At 53.9% G+C, this 13,821-nt stretch overlaps 1 protein-coding gene across 3 annotated transcripts in view; it reads left to right on the top strand.

Annotated features, from left to right (window-relative positions):
- Positions 1-13,821, top strand: part of SLC6A9 (solute carrier family 6 member 9) — a 31,272-nt gene that overhangs the window by 13,612 nt on the left and 3,839 nt on the right. Inside the window, exons 3-12 of one of the 3 annotated variants that reach the window (XM_039883736.1) lie at positions 3,993-4,149; positions 4,748-4,879; positions 5,266-5,545; positions 11,189-11,321; positions 11,548-11,682; positions 11,822-11,925; positions 12,337-12,574; positions 12,663-12,797; positions 12,905-13,004; positions 13,080-13,180. In XM_039883736.1, the coding sequence (XP_039739670.1) occupies positions 3,993-4,149; positions 4,748-4,879; positions 5,266-5,545; positions 11,189-11,321; positions 11,548-11,682; positions 11,822-11,925; positions 12,337-12,574; positions 12,663-12,797; positions 12,905-13,004; positions 13,080-13,180 (1,515 nt within the window). The remainder of the gene's footprint in view (positions 1-3,992; positions 4,150-4,747; positions 4,880-5,265; positions 5,546-11,188; positions 11,322-11,547; positions 11,683-11,821; positions 11,926-12,336; positions 12,575-12,662; positions 12,798-12,904; positions 13,005-13,079; positions 13,181-13,821) is intronic. The other 2 variants (XM_039883744.1, XM_039883753.1) reach the window with 2 other exon arrangements.

Genomic DNA, 13,821 nt, shown 5'->3' with positions numbered 1-13,821 from the left:
CAGAAAGCCAGGGTTCTAACACCCGATGCAGAGTCCTACCCTGCCAAGCCCAGGGCATAGTGGGAAATTTGGATTCTGCCCTTAGAGCTGAACAGCCTTAATCCCAGGGGCTCATCCAGGGCAGTGAATAAGCCGGGCAGAGGGCTATGTAAAGGATTTATGTAAGTGACTGCTGGGGGTGGGGATCATTAACCTAAGACAGGTCACAAGTCCTTGTGCAGGAAGGGACACTGCTGCCTCGATGACTGCTTTTACGGGGAAGGGGCATCTGAAGATCTGATGTGTGTGTGCCTATGTATGGTGGGGGTGACTCAGCTATGGAAAGACAACTCCAAAGCCTGCATTCTGCCTGGCCTGGGGAAGCTTGGTCACAGAGCAGGGTAGTCTTTATCCTGGAGACCACCCCCCAGGCCCACAGTGAGGGAGTCAGGGGTAAGAGTAAGGGCTGTCCAGGGAGCCTGGAGAGGAGGTGCCCACCAAGAGGGGCCCCAAGCCACTATAGTTTAATTCACCACTGAGGGGTGAGCAAGGAAAGATGGAGGGCAGTGAGGGGCAGACAGTGGGAGCTAGGTGATGGGTAGGAGAGGCCTGGAGCCTGGCCAGTCGGCAAGGCTGAGCTGGGTTAGGCAGCTGGGCCACTAGTCTGGGTCAAACCATGAGCACAAAAGGGTTCTTTCACGGACGCCTTAGAGATAACAACCACTGCAGGGACAGTTAATATCAGTGACACACCCGTTCACCCAGAAGATCAAGAAATGAAGAGTCTTAGAATAGGGAAGGTAATGCAAGGAGGAACAAACTATGCGGCCCTGAAAAAGGCTTACCAGCCATAAACCTTGCTGCCTGGGAAGGAAGTGGAAGTTCCCAGAGGGGGGCTGGAGAAGGAAGGGATCTAGAGGCCCTAGAACAACCCCCCCACCCCCTAACTCCCACCCCTGTGGAGTATTTTGGAGATCCTTTCCTCCCATGTACTTGGATAAAGGTAGGCTTGCTCTGTCCTCCACTGAGAGCTAAGCCCTCATCAGCTGAGCCACCTGGACATAGCTTGTGCTGGAATTGAAGTCAGAGGCCTAGCTGTGAGTGAGGCGCTCACAGCAGGTGGCATCCCATCCACAGCTTCCATGATTGGGGCACCACAGGGCTGAGATTAGGGCCTGGAAGCAGAAGATAGGTGCTGGGAGCTACTCACATCACTTGACCTCCAGCTCTTGCACAACGGACCCCTAGTGTTGTGGGTAACTTCCCACCAGAGCACAATCCCCAACTTCCAGTTCCAGGCCCCTGTCCTTGGGGCTTCAGCCTCCCAGTGTGGCAGCCAGCACAGCTGAACCAGTTAGCGCACGCTCAGTGGTGTGCTCCTCATTAACGGAGCACGCTGGCTCTTGAGGGCTCAGTGGAGCGGCTGCCCATGGCGCGTGGCTGGGGGCATCACCACCCTCCCTGTCCCCTACATTGCCAGGAAAGGAGCAGACCGCAGAAATCCAAGTCTGTTTCTGCTGCTCTTGGTCGGGGGCTGCAGCCAGGAAAGAGGCCCCAAACTTCAAGCCTTGGGGATCTCACTCTCTGCCAGGGACCTTGCCCTTGCCCTGCCCATGAGGCCATCCTGGACCCTCTGTTGTCTCTTTTACAGCAATAACCACTGCTGTGTGACCCCACCCACGTATTCTGCAGCGCCACAATCCCCTATTGTGCCCCTAAGTAAACAAGCCTTGGACAGAATGAAACTCTTATTGTAGGGTCAATATATAGGAGCCCTATTTGGCTGGGCTTTGTTTGGGAATGGATGAATTACCCCAAGCAGACCTCACACCCTCCAAAAAAATGCCCCCTGACCCTGTGGTATTGCTAGGCCTGTCCCAAAGGAGGCCCTGGGAGGTGGTGACAGGCTTAGAAAGGATTCTGTAGGGGCCTGTCACAGAAGGCACACTTGGGCTGTGAGCCATCCTCTCCCAGAGCCAAGCTGGCCTCCAAGCCTCTGCATCAGGGAGGCCTTCCCTGACCTTGCCCTGCCCCCACCCCCACCGCTTATCCTCCTTCATATTCCTGTGACGTGAGAAATTCCCCTTTGTGGTCACGTAGGAGTTGCATATAAAAATTATATATTTGTTAATTTCATCGATGGCTTGCTCCTCACTTGACTTCTAGCTCTGGGTGGATGGGGTGTCTGTTCACTGCTGAATTCCTAGTGCACAGTGCAGGGCCTGGCGCACCTCAGGTGTTAGTAAATCTGCATGGTTGTATGAATGAATCAATGAATGAATGAACGCACGCTCTTTCAGCCTGCCAGTTGCTCCTGTTGCTTCTTGAAGAGGACCCTGTGGTTCCTGGAGATGTGCCCCCAAACCTACCAGGGGGATGTGAGGGTCAGTGTCCCTGCTGGAGACAGTGCTGGAAGGGGTATGCAGGACGATCGCTCCACGAGGGTGTCTGCGCTCTAGTGTCCACAGTGTGCAAGCCCAGAGAGACCAAATGTGGAAGCAAGGGGTGCACGGCTGGGGCCTCCATCAGGCATGGGGGCCTTCTGTGTCTCCATTTCCAATGCGCTTGCAGGAGACTCGCAGGTTCCCATGAGGCCATTCCTCCCCTCTGCATTTGTCAGTCAATGTCAGGGTCCGAAAGCATTTCAAAGCACCAGGCTTTTTTGTTTATTGGCCAACATGACAGTTGTCCTTGAATATGTCTCTTTCAAGTTGAAGGTCAGTGTCGTCACTGCTGCTTAGAGGCCATGCTGCTCTGTCTCTGATCCTGGGTGTCCGCCAGGAACTCTTGTCCATTTCTCTCAGGAGAATAGCCTGTCTCTCCAAGGCTTTCCCTGCCACTCAAGGGCTCCCTGTCTGTCCTTCTCTGTTGGTGACTCTCGGGGTCCCTATGTCTCTTAGACGCCTCTGATTCTTCAGGCTCTAGCTCGGGGTAGCTTGATTTCCTGCTCACCTGGGAGGGGGTGAAAGGGACACAGCATGGGGAAAGGGCACGTTCACACTTATAAAGGGACTTGCTGAACCAGTTGCAACTGTGGGGGTGGAGTTCCAAAACGGCTGCCCTCAGCAAGGCCTCAGGCCACCTATTTCAGCCCTGCAGCTCCCAGGCAGGTCTGGCATCCTTCCCTTGGGGCAAATCCCCTCATCAGCCCCTCTTGACCAGCCCCCTCCTCTGCAGCTCCCCACTCTCAGCTCAGAAACCCTTTCCTGGAGTCACACCCTCAGTTTTCCCTAGCAGAGTCTGTCCTCCAAGTCTGGTATGGTGCCTGCAGCTCTGGAATCCTCCACTAACTCATGGCTAGCACTGCCCAGCCCAGGTCAGCTTCTCCAGGGCCCTCACCCCAACCATGGGCAATACAGATGGTTTTACTGGGTGCTCCCATCCTGAGTCCCGAATGCCCTCCCCAGGTCTGACCCAGCTCAGTTTTTCCCCACTTCCCTCATCCCACAGCCTTGCCCACCCTGTGCCCCCAAGAAAAAGACTTCAACTGGGGGAGGGGCCTAGCATCCCTTCCCCTGCAGCCGCCTGTAGTGGGCAGCGTGCTCAGCCTGGTGATGTGGTGGTGGCGGGCGGAGGGGGGCTGTCTGGACACAAGTCCCTTTGTGCCCAGCCCTACTTGGCTGCTTGGTATGAGGCTCAGCTGCTCCCATATCCTCACCCAGAAAGGAAAGGAGAGGCTTTGGAGGGGCTGGGGCTGGGGGGCTTCTACTCTAGCTCCCCCTCAGTGTCCCACTTGTCAAATGTTGGCAGCACCTCCTCAGGTGGGCTGGTGTCCCTGGCACCGGGTGCTGGGGGGCTAGTGAGGGAGGTCCCGCTTGGTGCCCTCTGGCAGCTGCTCCTCCCTGCTCCCTTCCTCTGCCAGGCCTGCCTGTGGCTCCTGCTAGCAGAAGGGAAGCCCAGTGTGGGGGTGGGAGCTTGGAGGGCCCACGGCGTCCCCACTGGGGGAGGCACAGAGGGTCAGGCATGGGAGCTTAAATGCCTTGCTGATGGTAGCTTCTCTCCTGTCCCCACAGAATGGTGCTGTGCCCAGCGAGGCCACCAAGAAGGACCAGAACCTCAAACGAGGCAACTGGGGCAACCAGATCGAGTTTGTACTGACGAGCGTGGGCTATGCCGTGGGCCTGGGCAATGTCTGGCGCTTCCCATACCTCTGCTATCGCAACGGGGGAGGTACCCAGAGGGCACAGGGCAGGGACCACCAACTCAGACAGGGCCCACCCATCAGGGCCTGGGTCATCCCCTCTCTGGCACAGACCTCACTCCAGACAGGCTAGCCTCTGGCCCTGATCTCACCCCCATCCCTGGCTTAGGTGTCCTTTATCTAAGGCACAGACCAGCCCCGATTCTGGCAGTCTGTTGTTAGGGTCTGATGTGCTAGCCTGCTCCCTCAAGGTGGGGAGAAGTGGAGAAAAGCACCCCAACTTCCTGAGGTTCCCTGTCTTCTATCCCCTGTGTTTCAACAGCCCCCTAAATAGTTCAGGGACATGTGAGGATCCCAGTGACTTATGCTTGTGAAATTGCTTGGTTAAGCCATCAAATCCCACCCAAACACAGTGGCTCTGGGGCTTGAGTTCTGCTCAGAACAGACTTCTTGGGAGCCTCTGTCAAGATCAAAAGACAGGCCATGGGTAGTATACCTCAGACCTAGGCTCCTACTCAGTTCATGGCACACCCTCCTCAGGCCCTAGCCAACTTCAAAGGTTTGGCTGTTGGATTCTGGGTGGGTCCCACAGTCCATTCCTGAGCCAGCCCTCCCCTTGCCTGCCAGGTGCCTTCATGTTCCCCTACTTCATCATGCTGATATTCTGCGGGATCCCTCTTTTCTTCATGGAGCTCTCCTTCGGCCAGTTTGCAAGTCAGGGTTGCCTGGGGGTCTGGAGGATCAGCCCCATGTTCAAAGGTGAGACTGGGTGGGGTGCATTGCCACACACACACACACACACACACACACACACACACACACACACAGGCCTTCCTTGGGGCTGGGCAGACCCACCCATCTGTATAAACACTGCAAACTCCTCTGGAGCCCTGGTGCTGATCCCAAGCCCCACATCAATGGCCAAGGCCACAGACGCATGCTGGGATCCGTGTTTGCTTGGCCTCCACCCTTACCTCCTACCACATGTATACATAAAACCTCTTTACTTCCTAGCTTGCCTCTGCTAAGACTTTGACCTGTCCCTTCTGTGGCCCTCCATAAAAGCCTGCCCCTGGGCCCTTTGATATTAACTTCATCTCCTTCAGCTAGATGTGTGAGGCTGCTGTCCCCTTCTGCTCCCCCAGGTGTTGGCTATGGCATGATGGTGGTATCTACGTACATTGGCATCTACTACAACGTGGTCATCTGCATCGCTTTCTACTACTTCTTTTCATCCATGACACACGTGCTGCCCTGGGCCTACTGCAATAACCCCTGGAACTCGCCTGACTGTGCTGGTGTGCTGGATGCCTCCAACCTCACCAATGGCTCCCATGGCTCCCAGCCTGCCACCTTGCCCAGTAACCTCTCCCACCTGCTCAACCGCACCCTTCAGAGGACCAGCCCCAGCGAGGAGTACTGGAGGTGAGGCCCGCATTGGACCTGGGCTGGGGGGACACGTGGAGCCAACTCTCAGCCCTCCCTCTTACCATCAGGCAACCATCTGCAGACTTGGTAGGGTGCCTGCTGCACGTTCAGCCTTCTGCTGGGCACCGAGCAGGGCAGAGGTATGTGAAGCGGTATAAGAAATTCACAGCCTATTCAGGAGAAGAGACTGACACACAGAGAGCAGTGGAAGCGTTGGAGAGTCCTTACAAAGGAGCAGTGAGGGAAGGCTCCAGCAGTCAGGCAAGGCTGCAGAGGAAAGTCAGGGAAAAGGGAGCTGACTTCCTGATGAGAAGAACAGTATGAGCAAAGGCCTTGGGGCCCAGATGAGCAACAGTTGCTCCTGAGACTGAGAGGAACCTCTTCTGATGAGAGTAAAAGGTATGCGGGGAACTCATGGGCCACGAGATGGCCTAAGAGGGGGCACTGGCCTTCTTGGAGAACTTACAAGAATTAAATTTAGATTTAATGCTGCAGAGCACAAGGAGCCATAAAAGTTTCCTGAGCCCCGGGCTGTCATCATTAAGCCATGCTCAGGAAAGACAGCCTCTGGAGTCTCAGAGCTGGCTGAAGGGTAGCTGCTGCTGGAGGTGTCTGGAACACCTTGTCCCAACTAGGTGTGTGTGAGGGTACAGCAGTACATCCTGAGGAAATTCCCCATGTCCTGTTGGAGAACCTATGGGCAGAAGGCTTTGGACGCCAATGAGTCTCACCCATTCATTCCACAAATGTTCACTGCATAGCTCTGCCAGGCCCTGTGTGCCAATCGGATGTGAATGGCCTAGAGCTCCTGCCCTGAGGAGCTCACAGTCCAGTGGGGAGACAGGTAGCCAATCATATCAGGGGCAGGTGCTTTGGTGCACAGGGGTGTGGTGGGGCACAAAGTGGGTAGCAGTCAGTTCTAAGGGAATGGAGGCAAGAGGAGTGGCTAAGAAGGCTTCTCAGGGGAGGGAGAAAAGGAGGCAGAGAAGAGACTGGAAGAGACATGAGCAGGTGAGCCGAGGCCAGGAGGCAGCAAACTGGAACTAGGGTCAGTGGCAGGTGAGACACTGAATATTAAGACAGAAAGAGCCAGGTATCATATGGTACAGGGCTTCCTGGGCCAGGCTAAGTGTTTGAGGCTTTCTCCACCAGGTGATGAAAGCCATAGGAGAAATGGCCAAGGCCCCAGTGATACTTGAAGTCCTAGCAGGTCGATATCCTCTAAGCCCAGTCCCAGAGCCCAAACCTGCGGCGGGGGAGTGGGAGGAGAAGGAGGGCTCATTATGTAGACAACAGAGCTACTGCTTCCCAGTGAGGGGTGGGCAGAATCACCTCTTGGGAGACAGTCACTCAGTCACTGGACAGATCATTTTTAAGCACCTACCAGGTATCGGACACTGCACTCAGGGGAGACAGAGCAGCAAGTAAGATACACAGATACTGTCCTCATGGAGTTCGCATCTAATGGGAGAACTAAGAAAAAAGTACCCAGTTACGTGTTCTACTGCATATGAGGCATGCTGTGGACTGAGCAAGTTGACCTAGACCGGAGATGAACCTCCTTGGAAGTTCCCAGGTGTACAAAGTCCCACCCACACCCCCTGGGATGTTCTAGAAGCTCTGGTCTCAGGGCTGTCTGCCAGGAATTCCCAGCCTGGTGGGGCCTTCCATGGCAAAGTTCTGGAGATTTTAACTAGTGCAATCAGAGGGGAATAGTCCTCAAAGAAAATTGGTCATGGTCGGGGGCCCCATTGTGTGGCCGATTGAATTCTTCTCAGCCAGGACTGGAGCCCCAACTGCCTACCCAGCAGTGGGTCCCCGGCAGGAATCTTTCTCTGCAGGACAGCTCCCTGCTGCCCCCTCCTGGAGAGCCTGGGGAAATGGCCCTTGAGCAGGCTGCCCAGGTTAGCTTCTGAAGGAATAGCAAGCATCCCCATTTTGGGAGCATATTGTCTCATATAATATTATCCCTAATTTCTCAAATTCAGAGACTGACATTCAGAGGTTAAAGAACTAGGCTCCTATGTCCATCTGTCTTCTCTCTTCTTGGTGCCTGGTGTGAATTAGGCCCATGTGTTCTTGGTCCACACTCTCCAACATCCCCTTAGAAAGCTGCATGATCCCATTTGAACCCCACAACAACCCTACTAGCTAGTTTGTGCAGGTATTATAAAATATTCCCATTTTACAAATGAGGAAAGAAAGTCAAAAGAAAGACCAAAAAACTATGAAGTGGGAGAAGCCCGGAGGACAGATTTCTGAGTCCGTGTGTTCCTCTTGCTTGCCCTTCTGGACTACGGCCCTCCCTCCCTCCCTCACTATTCACAGTCTTGTTTCACAGTCTTCTCATAGCCTAAGCTCATGACCATACCCTCTCACCCCACCACCCCATGGTGCCCAACACAGCACCCGACAACCAGTGAGACTCAAATGTCAGCACCACTCTCCCTGTGTCTTCACGGCAGCTCTGAGGTCACACGGACCTCACTCTGGCTCTGCCATTTACCAGCTGTGTGACTTTGGGAGGTCACCACACCTCTCCAAGTCTCAGCTGTTCATCCATTAAATGGGGGTGCTTACAACACTTACCTTATTGTTTAGAAGACGAAATGAGATAATGCAGCATAAATAACTAAGAACAATGATAAGTGCTCAGTGAGCACAAGAATAGCCACTGCTGGAGATGCAAAGAAATAGATTAGGATGTCCTGTTCTCAAAGTGTTTACCATGTGGTTGGGGAAATTTAAAAATAATGCAGAATAAATCTAGAGATGTTCTGCATAAAAAGAACGTTCTGCATAATGTTCTGAATATGTTGGGCTTCAAAATTTCTTAGGTTAAATGTTTGATCTCAAAAGCACATGGTCCAAACCTAAAACAAAACCAAAAACTAAATATAGTGCCAGAAAAACAAAGGTAGAATTATTTGGTTCTCAGGTTAGCCTTCTAAACTCTTTAATCTCTACTATTGTAATGCTGTACTCTTACAATAAAAATAGTATGAAACACTACTAGTTTTAATATAATTAAGTTAAAAAAACTTTTGAACTAGAAATGGTTTCTTTACTTTGAATGCTGGTATTTAAAGTGACTCTGAGTACTAGCAGTAGAAGGACCCTGTGGCTTTTCTGGTAGGCAGAGCTTTTCAACACAGATGTGCCCCCAGTAGGTATTCCGGTCAGGCAAGGCCTGGGCAGCCCAGAGTCCTCAGACCAGTTGCCTTCAGCTTTGAATGACCTTGTTTGTTTATCCCAATAAGCCAAAAAGGAAAAGAGATTGGAAAGCATTGCTGAAGGGGACCCGGAACCTCTCATGGTGGTCCCACAGCTTCTGAACTTCTCCCATCCCTTTGTCTTGGTTCCCCCATCACCTAAGAGCCTGGAGAGGACCTAGCCCAGGGTGCTGCTGAGGCCTGTTGAATGAACCATCCCAGTGGCAGTTGGGCAGGAGAGGGAGGTGTTGGACAGTGCCCTCTGCAGGTCACTCTTGAAGGACAGCCTGGAGGAAGATTTGAGGCCAAGAGGAGGAAGGCCAAACTGCTTGCAAGTCTAACAGTCAGGCAGGCTGGCCAAGCAAATACCAAATCACAGGCCTGGCAACATTGTCCCATGAGGGACAGAGTAACATCCCATCATAAGGTGTTAAAAATGTTGTCATGAGGTTTGAGAACTGATTTGGAAAAAACAAGGTGAAAAATCTAAGAACGATAGAGGACAGCCTATGAGCTATGCTGGGAGGTCCTAGCTGTAAGTGGGAAAAGAAAGGAGCCTGTATTTACCTAAATTTAGCTACAAACTGTCCTGGGTTGATGTTAATATGCCCACTTTACAGATGAGGAAACTGAGGCTTAAGAGCTTGTCTCTTGCTCCTCGCTTCTAGACTAGACAACTACACCAACCAAACTGGCCTGCCTCCAGGTTTCCCCTGTTTACCTCCCAATCCATTTACCACAATGTTCATTCATTCATTTGTTTATTCAACAAATATTTACTTAGCTCTGCTCTGTGCCAGGGATTGTGCCAGGCATGGAGGGATATATCAGTGAACAAAACAGACAAAAACTCTGCTTTCATAAAGGACAGATGATGAACAAAATACATAGGTGAAAGTTACAATATAATAGAAGGATACATGTGCTGTGGAGGAAAATATAGCAAAGAAGGAGGTAATAAGGGTTGCTGAGCTGGGGCCAGGTCTGCAAGTTTAAGTGGGGTAGACAGAGAAGGCCCCTTGGCAGAGAGGACACTTGAGTAAAAACCCAAAGGAAGTAAGAAAGAAGAGGGCCATATTGACAACCCCAGCTGCATAACTCGTGAGGCCCAGTGCAAAATGAAAATATGAGGCCCCTTGTTCAAATGTCTTAAGAATTTCAAGATGATAATGATAGAGCATTAAACCAAGGAGCCCTGTGTGACCGCACAGGTCACACACCCATGTGCGCATGTGGATATCTGAGGAAAGAGCACTGCCATGTGTACATATAGATATTGGGGGAAAGAGAGAATAGCACGTGCAAAGGCCCTGAGGTGGAGGTATGCCTGGCATGTTTAAGGAACAACAAGGAGCCCAGTGCAGCTAGAGCAGTGAGCATGGAGGAGAGTAGGAGAGATCAGAGAGGTGGCAGGTAGGAGGTCACAGATCACGTAGGGCTTCTTAACCACCGTAGGGACTTTGGCTTTTCCACGGCCAGAGGTGGGAGCTGCTGCAAGGTTTCAAGCCATGGAGAGACCCCAAGAGTGCTCTTAGGAAAACCTTTCAGAGGCTTCCCTTTGGCCTCAGGATAAAATTCAAACTTCTAGGCCTTGACTTTATAGCTTCATATGATCTGGTCTCTTCCTATCCTTTGTCTTTATCTCTTCCTTTCACTTTCTCTTCCAGCCTTTCTGAGCTACCAACAAGCCCAGGCTGGGCCATGGTGTTTCATGACCCCCTGTCTTGCCCGGTGCTCTTCCCTCAGCCTGGCACGCATTTCCACTTCTCCTTACTCACCTCGTCCGCATTCCTCAAGCCTCTGTTCAAACCTCACCTCTTCTGGAAAACTTTCCAGTTTGCCTCTCCTGGCGGTGCCCACAATGCCTGATCCAGGTCCATGTGACCAGCACCTAGCACAAGGCCTGACACATAAATGTCCAGGTGATTAAAACAGCAGCTAGTGTGGCACACAGGGCGCTAGACAGAGCTATGCATATGCAAAGGAGGAATTCAGCCGCTGTGCTCCAGAGCCTCCAGTCCTCACTTAGCACTCTGCTGCCTCCCTCCATTCATCAGAAACAGAGACTAGTGCAGATGAATAGCTTGCTGAAGGCTTCCTGAAGGAGATGACACTTGATAGGATGTGAGCCTGAGTGGGGACAGGAAGACCTCCACACCCCAGGGGCTGAGGAGGCTAGCCCAGGGCTGCGTGGCCTCCAGGAGCCTTTAGGGTCCTGGGAGAGACTGCAAGCAATAGCGTCCCTGGGGGCAACAGGCAGGGGGAGCTGGGCTGGCCGGGGCTGGGGCCCCACAGTGGCTCACATCTCACCAGTGGGCCCCTGGGACCTTGTGAAAATGGAAGAGGCTGCCAGGCCAGGCCCTGGGCCTGGGGAATCTGTTTCTGGGCAGTGGTGCTGGCCCTCAGTGACAGAGTATCCCCTCCCCAGGCTCTACGTGCTGAAGCTGTCAAACGACATTGGGAACTTTGGAGAGGTGCGATTGCCCCTCCTCGGCTGCCTCGGCGTCTCCTGGGTGGTTGTGTTCCTCTGCCTCATCCGAGGGGTCAAGTCTTCAGGGAAAGTAAGCACCCCTCACCTGGCAGGGTTTGTGCCCACTCAGGAAATTCCTGCCTCCCCTACCTGGTGTGTGTGTGTGTGTGTGTGTGTGTGTGTGTGTGTGTGTAGGTGGGGTGATGAAGGGACATGGGAAGGGATGAGGGCCCAGAGGGCAGGTGGTGGTTGGGGACCAAGGAGGTGGCGCCAGGGCCGGATTGCCTGGAGCAGTCCAGTGGAGCTGTCTTGCGCAGGTGGTGTACTTCACAGCCACGTTTCCCTACGTGGTGCTGACCATCCTGTTTGTCCGCGGCGTGACCCTGGAAGGAGCCTTCACGGGCATCATGTACTACCTGACTCCACAGTGGGACAAGATCCTGGAGGCCAAGGTGGGGTGTGGGGCGCCACCCGGAAGGGATGGGGAGGGGCAGGGAGGTGGGGTGTGGGGGGCCACCCGGAAGGGAAGGGGAGGGGCAGGGAGGTGGCTGCCTCTGACCACATTGCCTTGCTGGCCCCTCACCCCCATAGGTGTGGGGGGATGCTGCCTCCCAGATCTTCTATTCGCTGGGGTGTGCTTGGGGTGGCCTCATCACTATGGCTTCCTACAACAAGTTCCACAACAACTGCTACCGGTGAGACTCTCCCGCCAGCCCTGGGGCTGTCCTCATCTCCTGCCTTCTGCAGCCTGACCTTAAACCCCCCCAGACCCACCAGACCCAGGGCAGCCTCCTGGTCTCCCAGCACCCTCCCTTCCACTCATAGCCTTGAGGTCCTGGGAAGGCTGGGTCTGGACAGGGTCATTGGTGGATGTATAGAGAACTTTGGTAGGAGAGAAAAGAGGGGTGGGGACAGTGATGCCCCAAGGGTCTGTAAGGACTCGAGAGCCTCCGACCCACTTAAAAAGGCCCAGAGCAGACCAGAAAAGAGGTTGGGGCACCTTTGTTCCTAGAAATTTCCCTGTCCCCAAGTCCTCTCCTAGCCCAAATCAGGCAGAGGGAAGCAAGCTGCGTGCCTTGAACTCGGCCTGTTTTCCTCCCCATCAGGGACAGCGTCATCATCAGCATCACTAACTGTGCCACCAGCGTCTATGCTGGCTTTGTCATCTTCTCCATCCTGGGCTTCATGGCCAATCACCTGGGTGTGGACGTGTCTCGTGTGGCAGACCATGGCCCTGGCCTGGCCTTCGTGGCTTACCCGGAGGCCCTCACACTGCTGCCCATCTCCCCACTCTGGTCCCTACTCTTCTTCTTCATGCTCATCTTGCTGGGTCTGGGCACTCAGGTATGGGGTGTGGGACGTGGGCCAGTGACTTGAGGAGGAGGGGTGGGGGCAGAAGTCAGGCCCCTGCTCTGATGGCTGTATCTTGCAGTTCTGCCTCCTGGAGACACTGGTCACGGCCATTGTGGATGAGGTGGGGAATGAGTGGATCCTGCAGAAAAAGACCTATGTGACCTTGGGCGTGGCCGTGGCTGGTTTCCTGCTGGGCATCCCCCTCACCAGCCAAGTAAGAATTGAGGGGAAGGCTGGGCAGGAGTTGCGAGGGTATGGGGGGATAACAGGTTGGGGAGCCTAGCCTCGGCACTCCCGACTCAGCTGCCTGCTGGCCCACAGGCAGGCATCTACTGGCTGCTGTTAATGGACAATTACGCGGCCAGCTTCTCCTTGGTCGTCATCTCCTGCATCATGTGTGTGTCCATCATGTACATCTACGGTAAGTGCCCAACCTTCCATGGCCTCCCAAGCCCACACTGTCCTGCCTGGTCCACTGACCCCCCCACCCCTCCAGGGCACCGGAACTACTTCCAGGACATCCAGATGATGCTGGGATTCCCACCGCCCTTCTTCTTCCAGATCTGCTGGCGCTTTGTCTCTCCAGCTATCATCTTTGTAAGTTCCTGAGCTGGCCTCTCCCTTCCCCTGCTGCCTCATGGCAAGTGTCCTTCTCTTGAGAACCAGCAGAGGGAGAGCAGGAGCCCGTCCATCTGGCCAGAGCTCCCATGGGAGCTCCACAGCACTAGCCATTGGTAGTCTGAGGGAGGTTGCATAGAGTCAGACAGGTATGTGGAGATGCAGAACCACCCAGGCCCTGGCCTTGGGTTAGGAAGGGAGCGCAGAACCCTGAGTAGGACTGAAGACAGTACCCAGCCTGGAAGGGGAAAGCAAGCTAGCAGCAGCTGAGAGTTGCCCGCCCCCGCCCCATCCCCTCCCCACCAGCATCCCTGACGTTCCTGCCTGTCTTTGGGGTCTCAGGAACCATTATTGATATTGGTATCAGCTTCTGTCAGCCTCACTGAGCTCTTGTCTCCAATCCATTATAGCCGAGGTGCTCGGGGTGCTCAGGGTTCATGGTGTGAATGCATGAGTGTTCCAGCAGCAGGCTGTATGAACCATGTGTTAGTTCAGGATCAGGGGCAACCTGTAAGCCTTCCAGGCGCTGGCACGGGCTGGCTTGGGAGGTCTTGGTTTCCACCAATATTCAACACCTGGAAAACCCGTTTGGGAGCTAAATTGGTGGCAGGAACTCCCAC

This window comes from Pteropus medius, unplaced genomic scaffold (genome assembly GCF_902729225.1).
Source record: "Pteropus medius unplaced genomic scaffold, Ma_sr-lr_union100, whole genome shotgun sequence".
Taxonomy (NCBI): Eukaryota; Metazoa; Chordata; class Mammalia; order Chiroptera; family Pteropodidae; genus Pteropus; species Pteropus medius.
The sequence above is the reverse complement of the archived record's forward strand: the minus strand, read 5'-3'. Positions and strand labels throughout refer to the sequence as shown.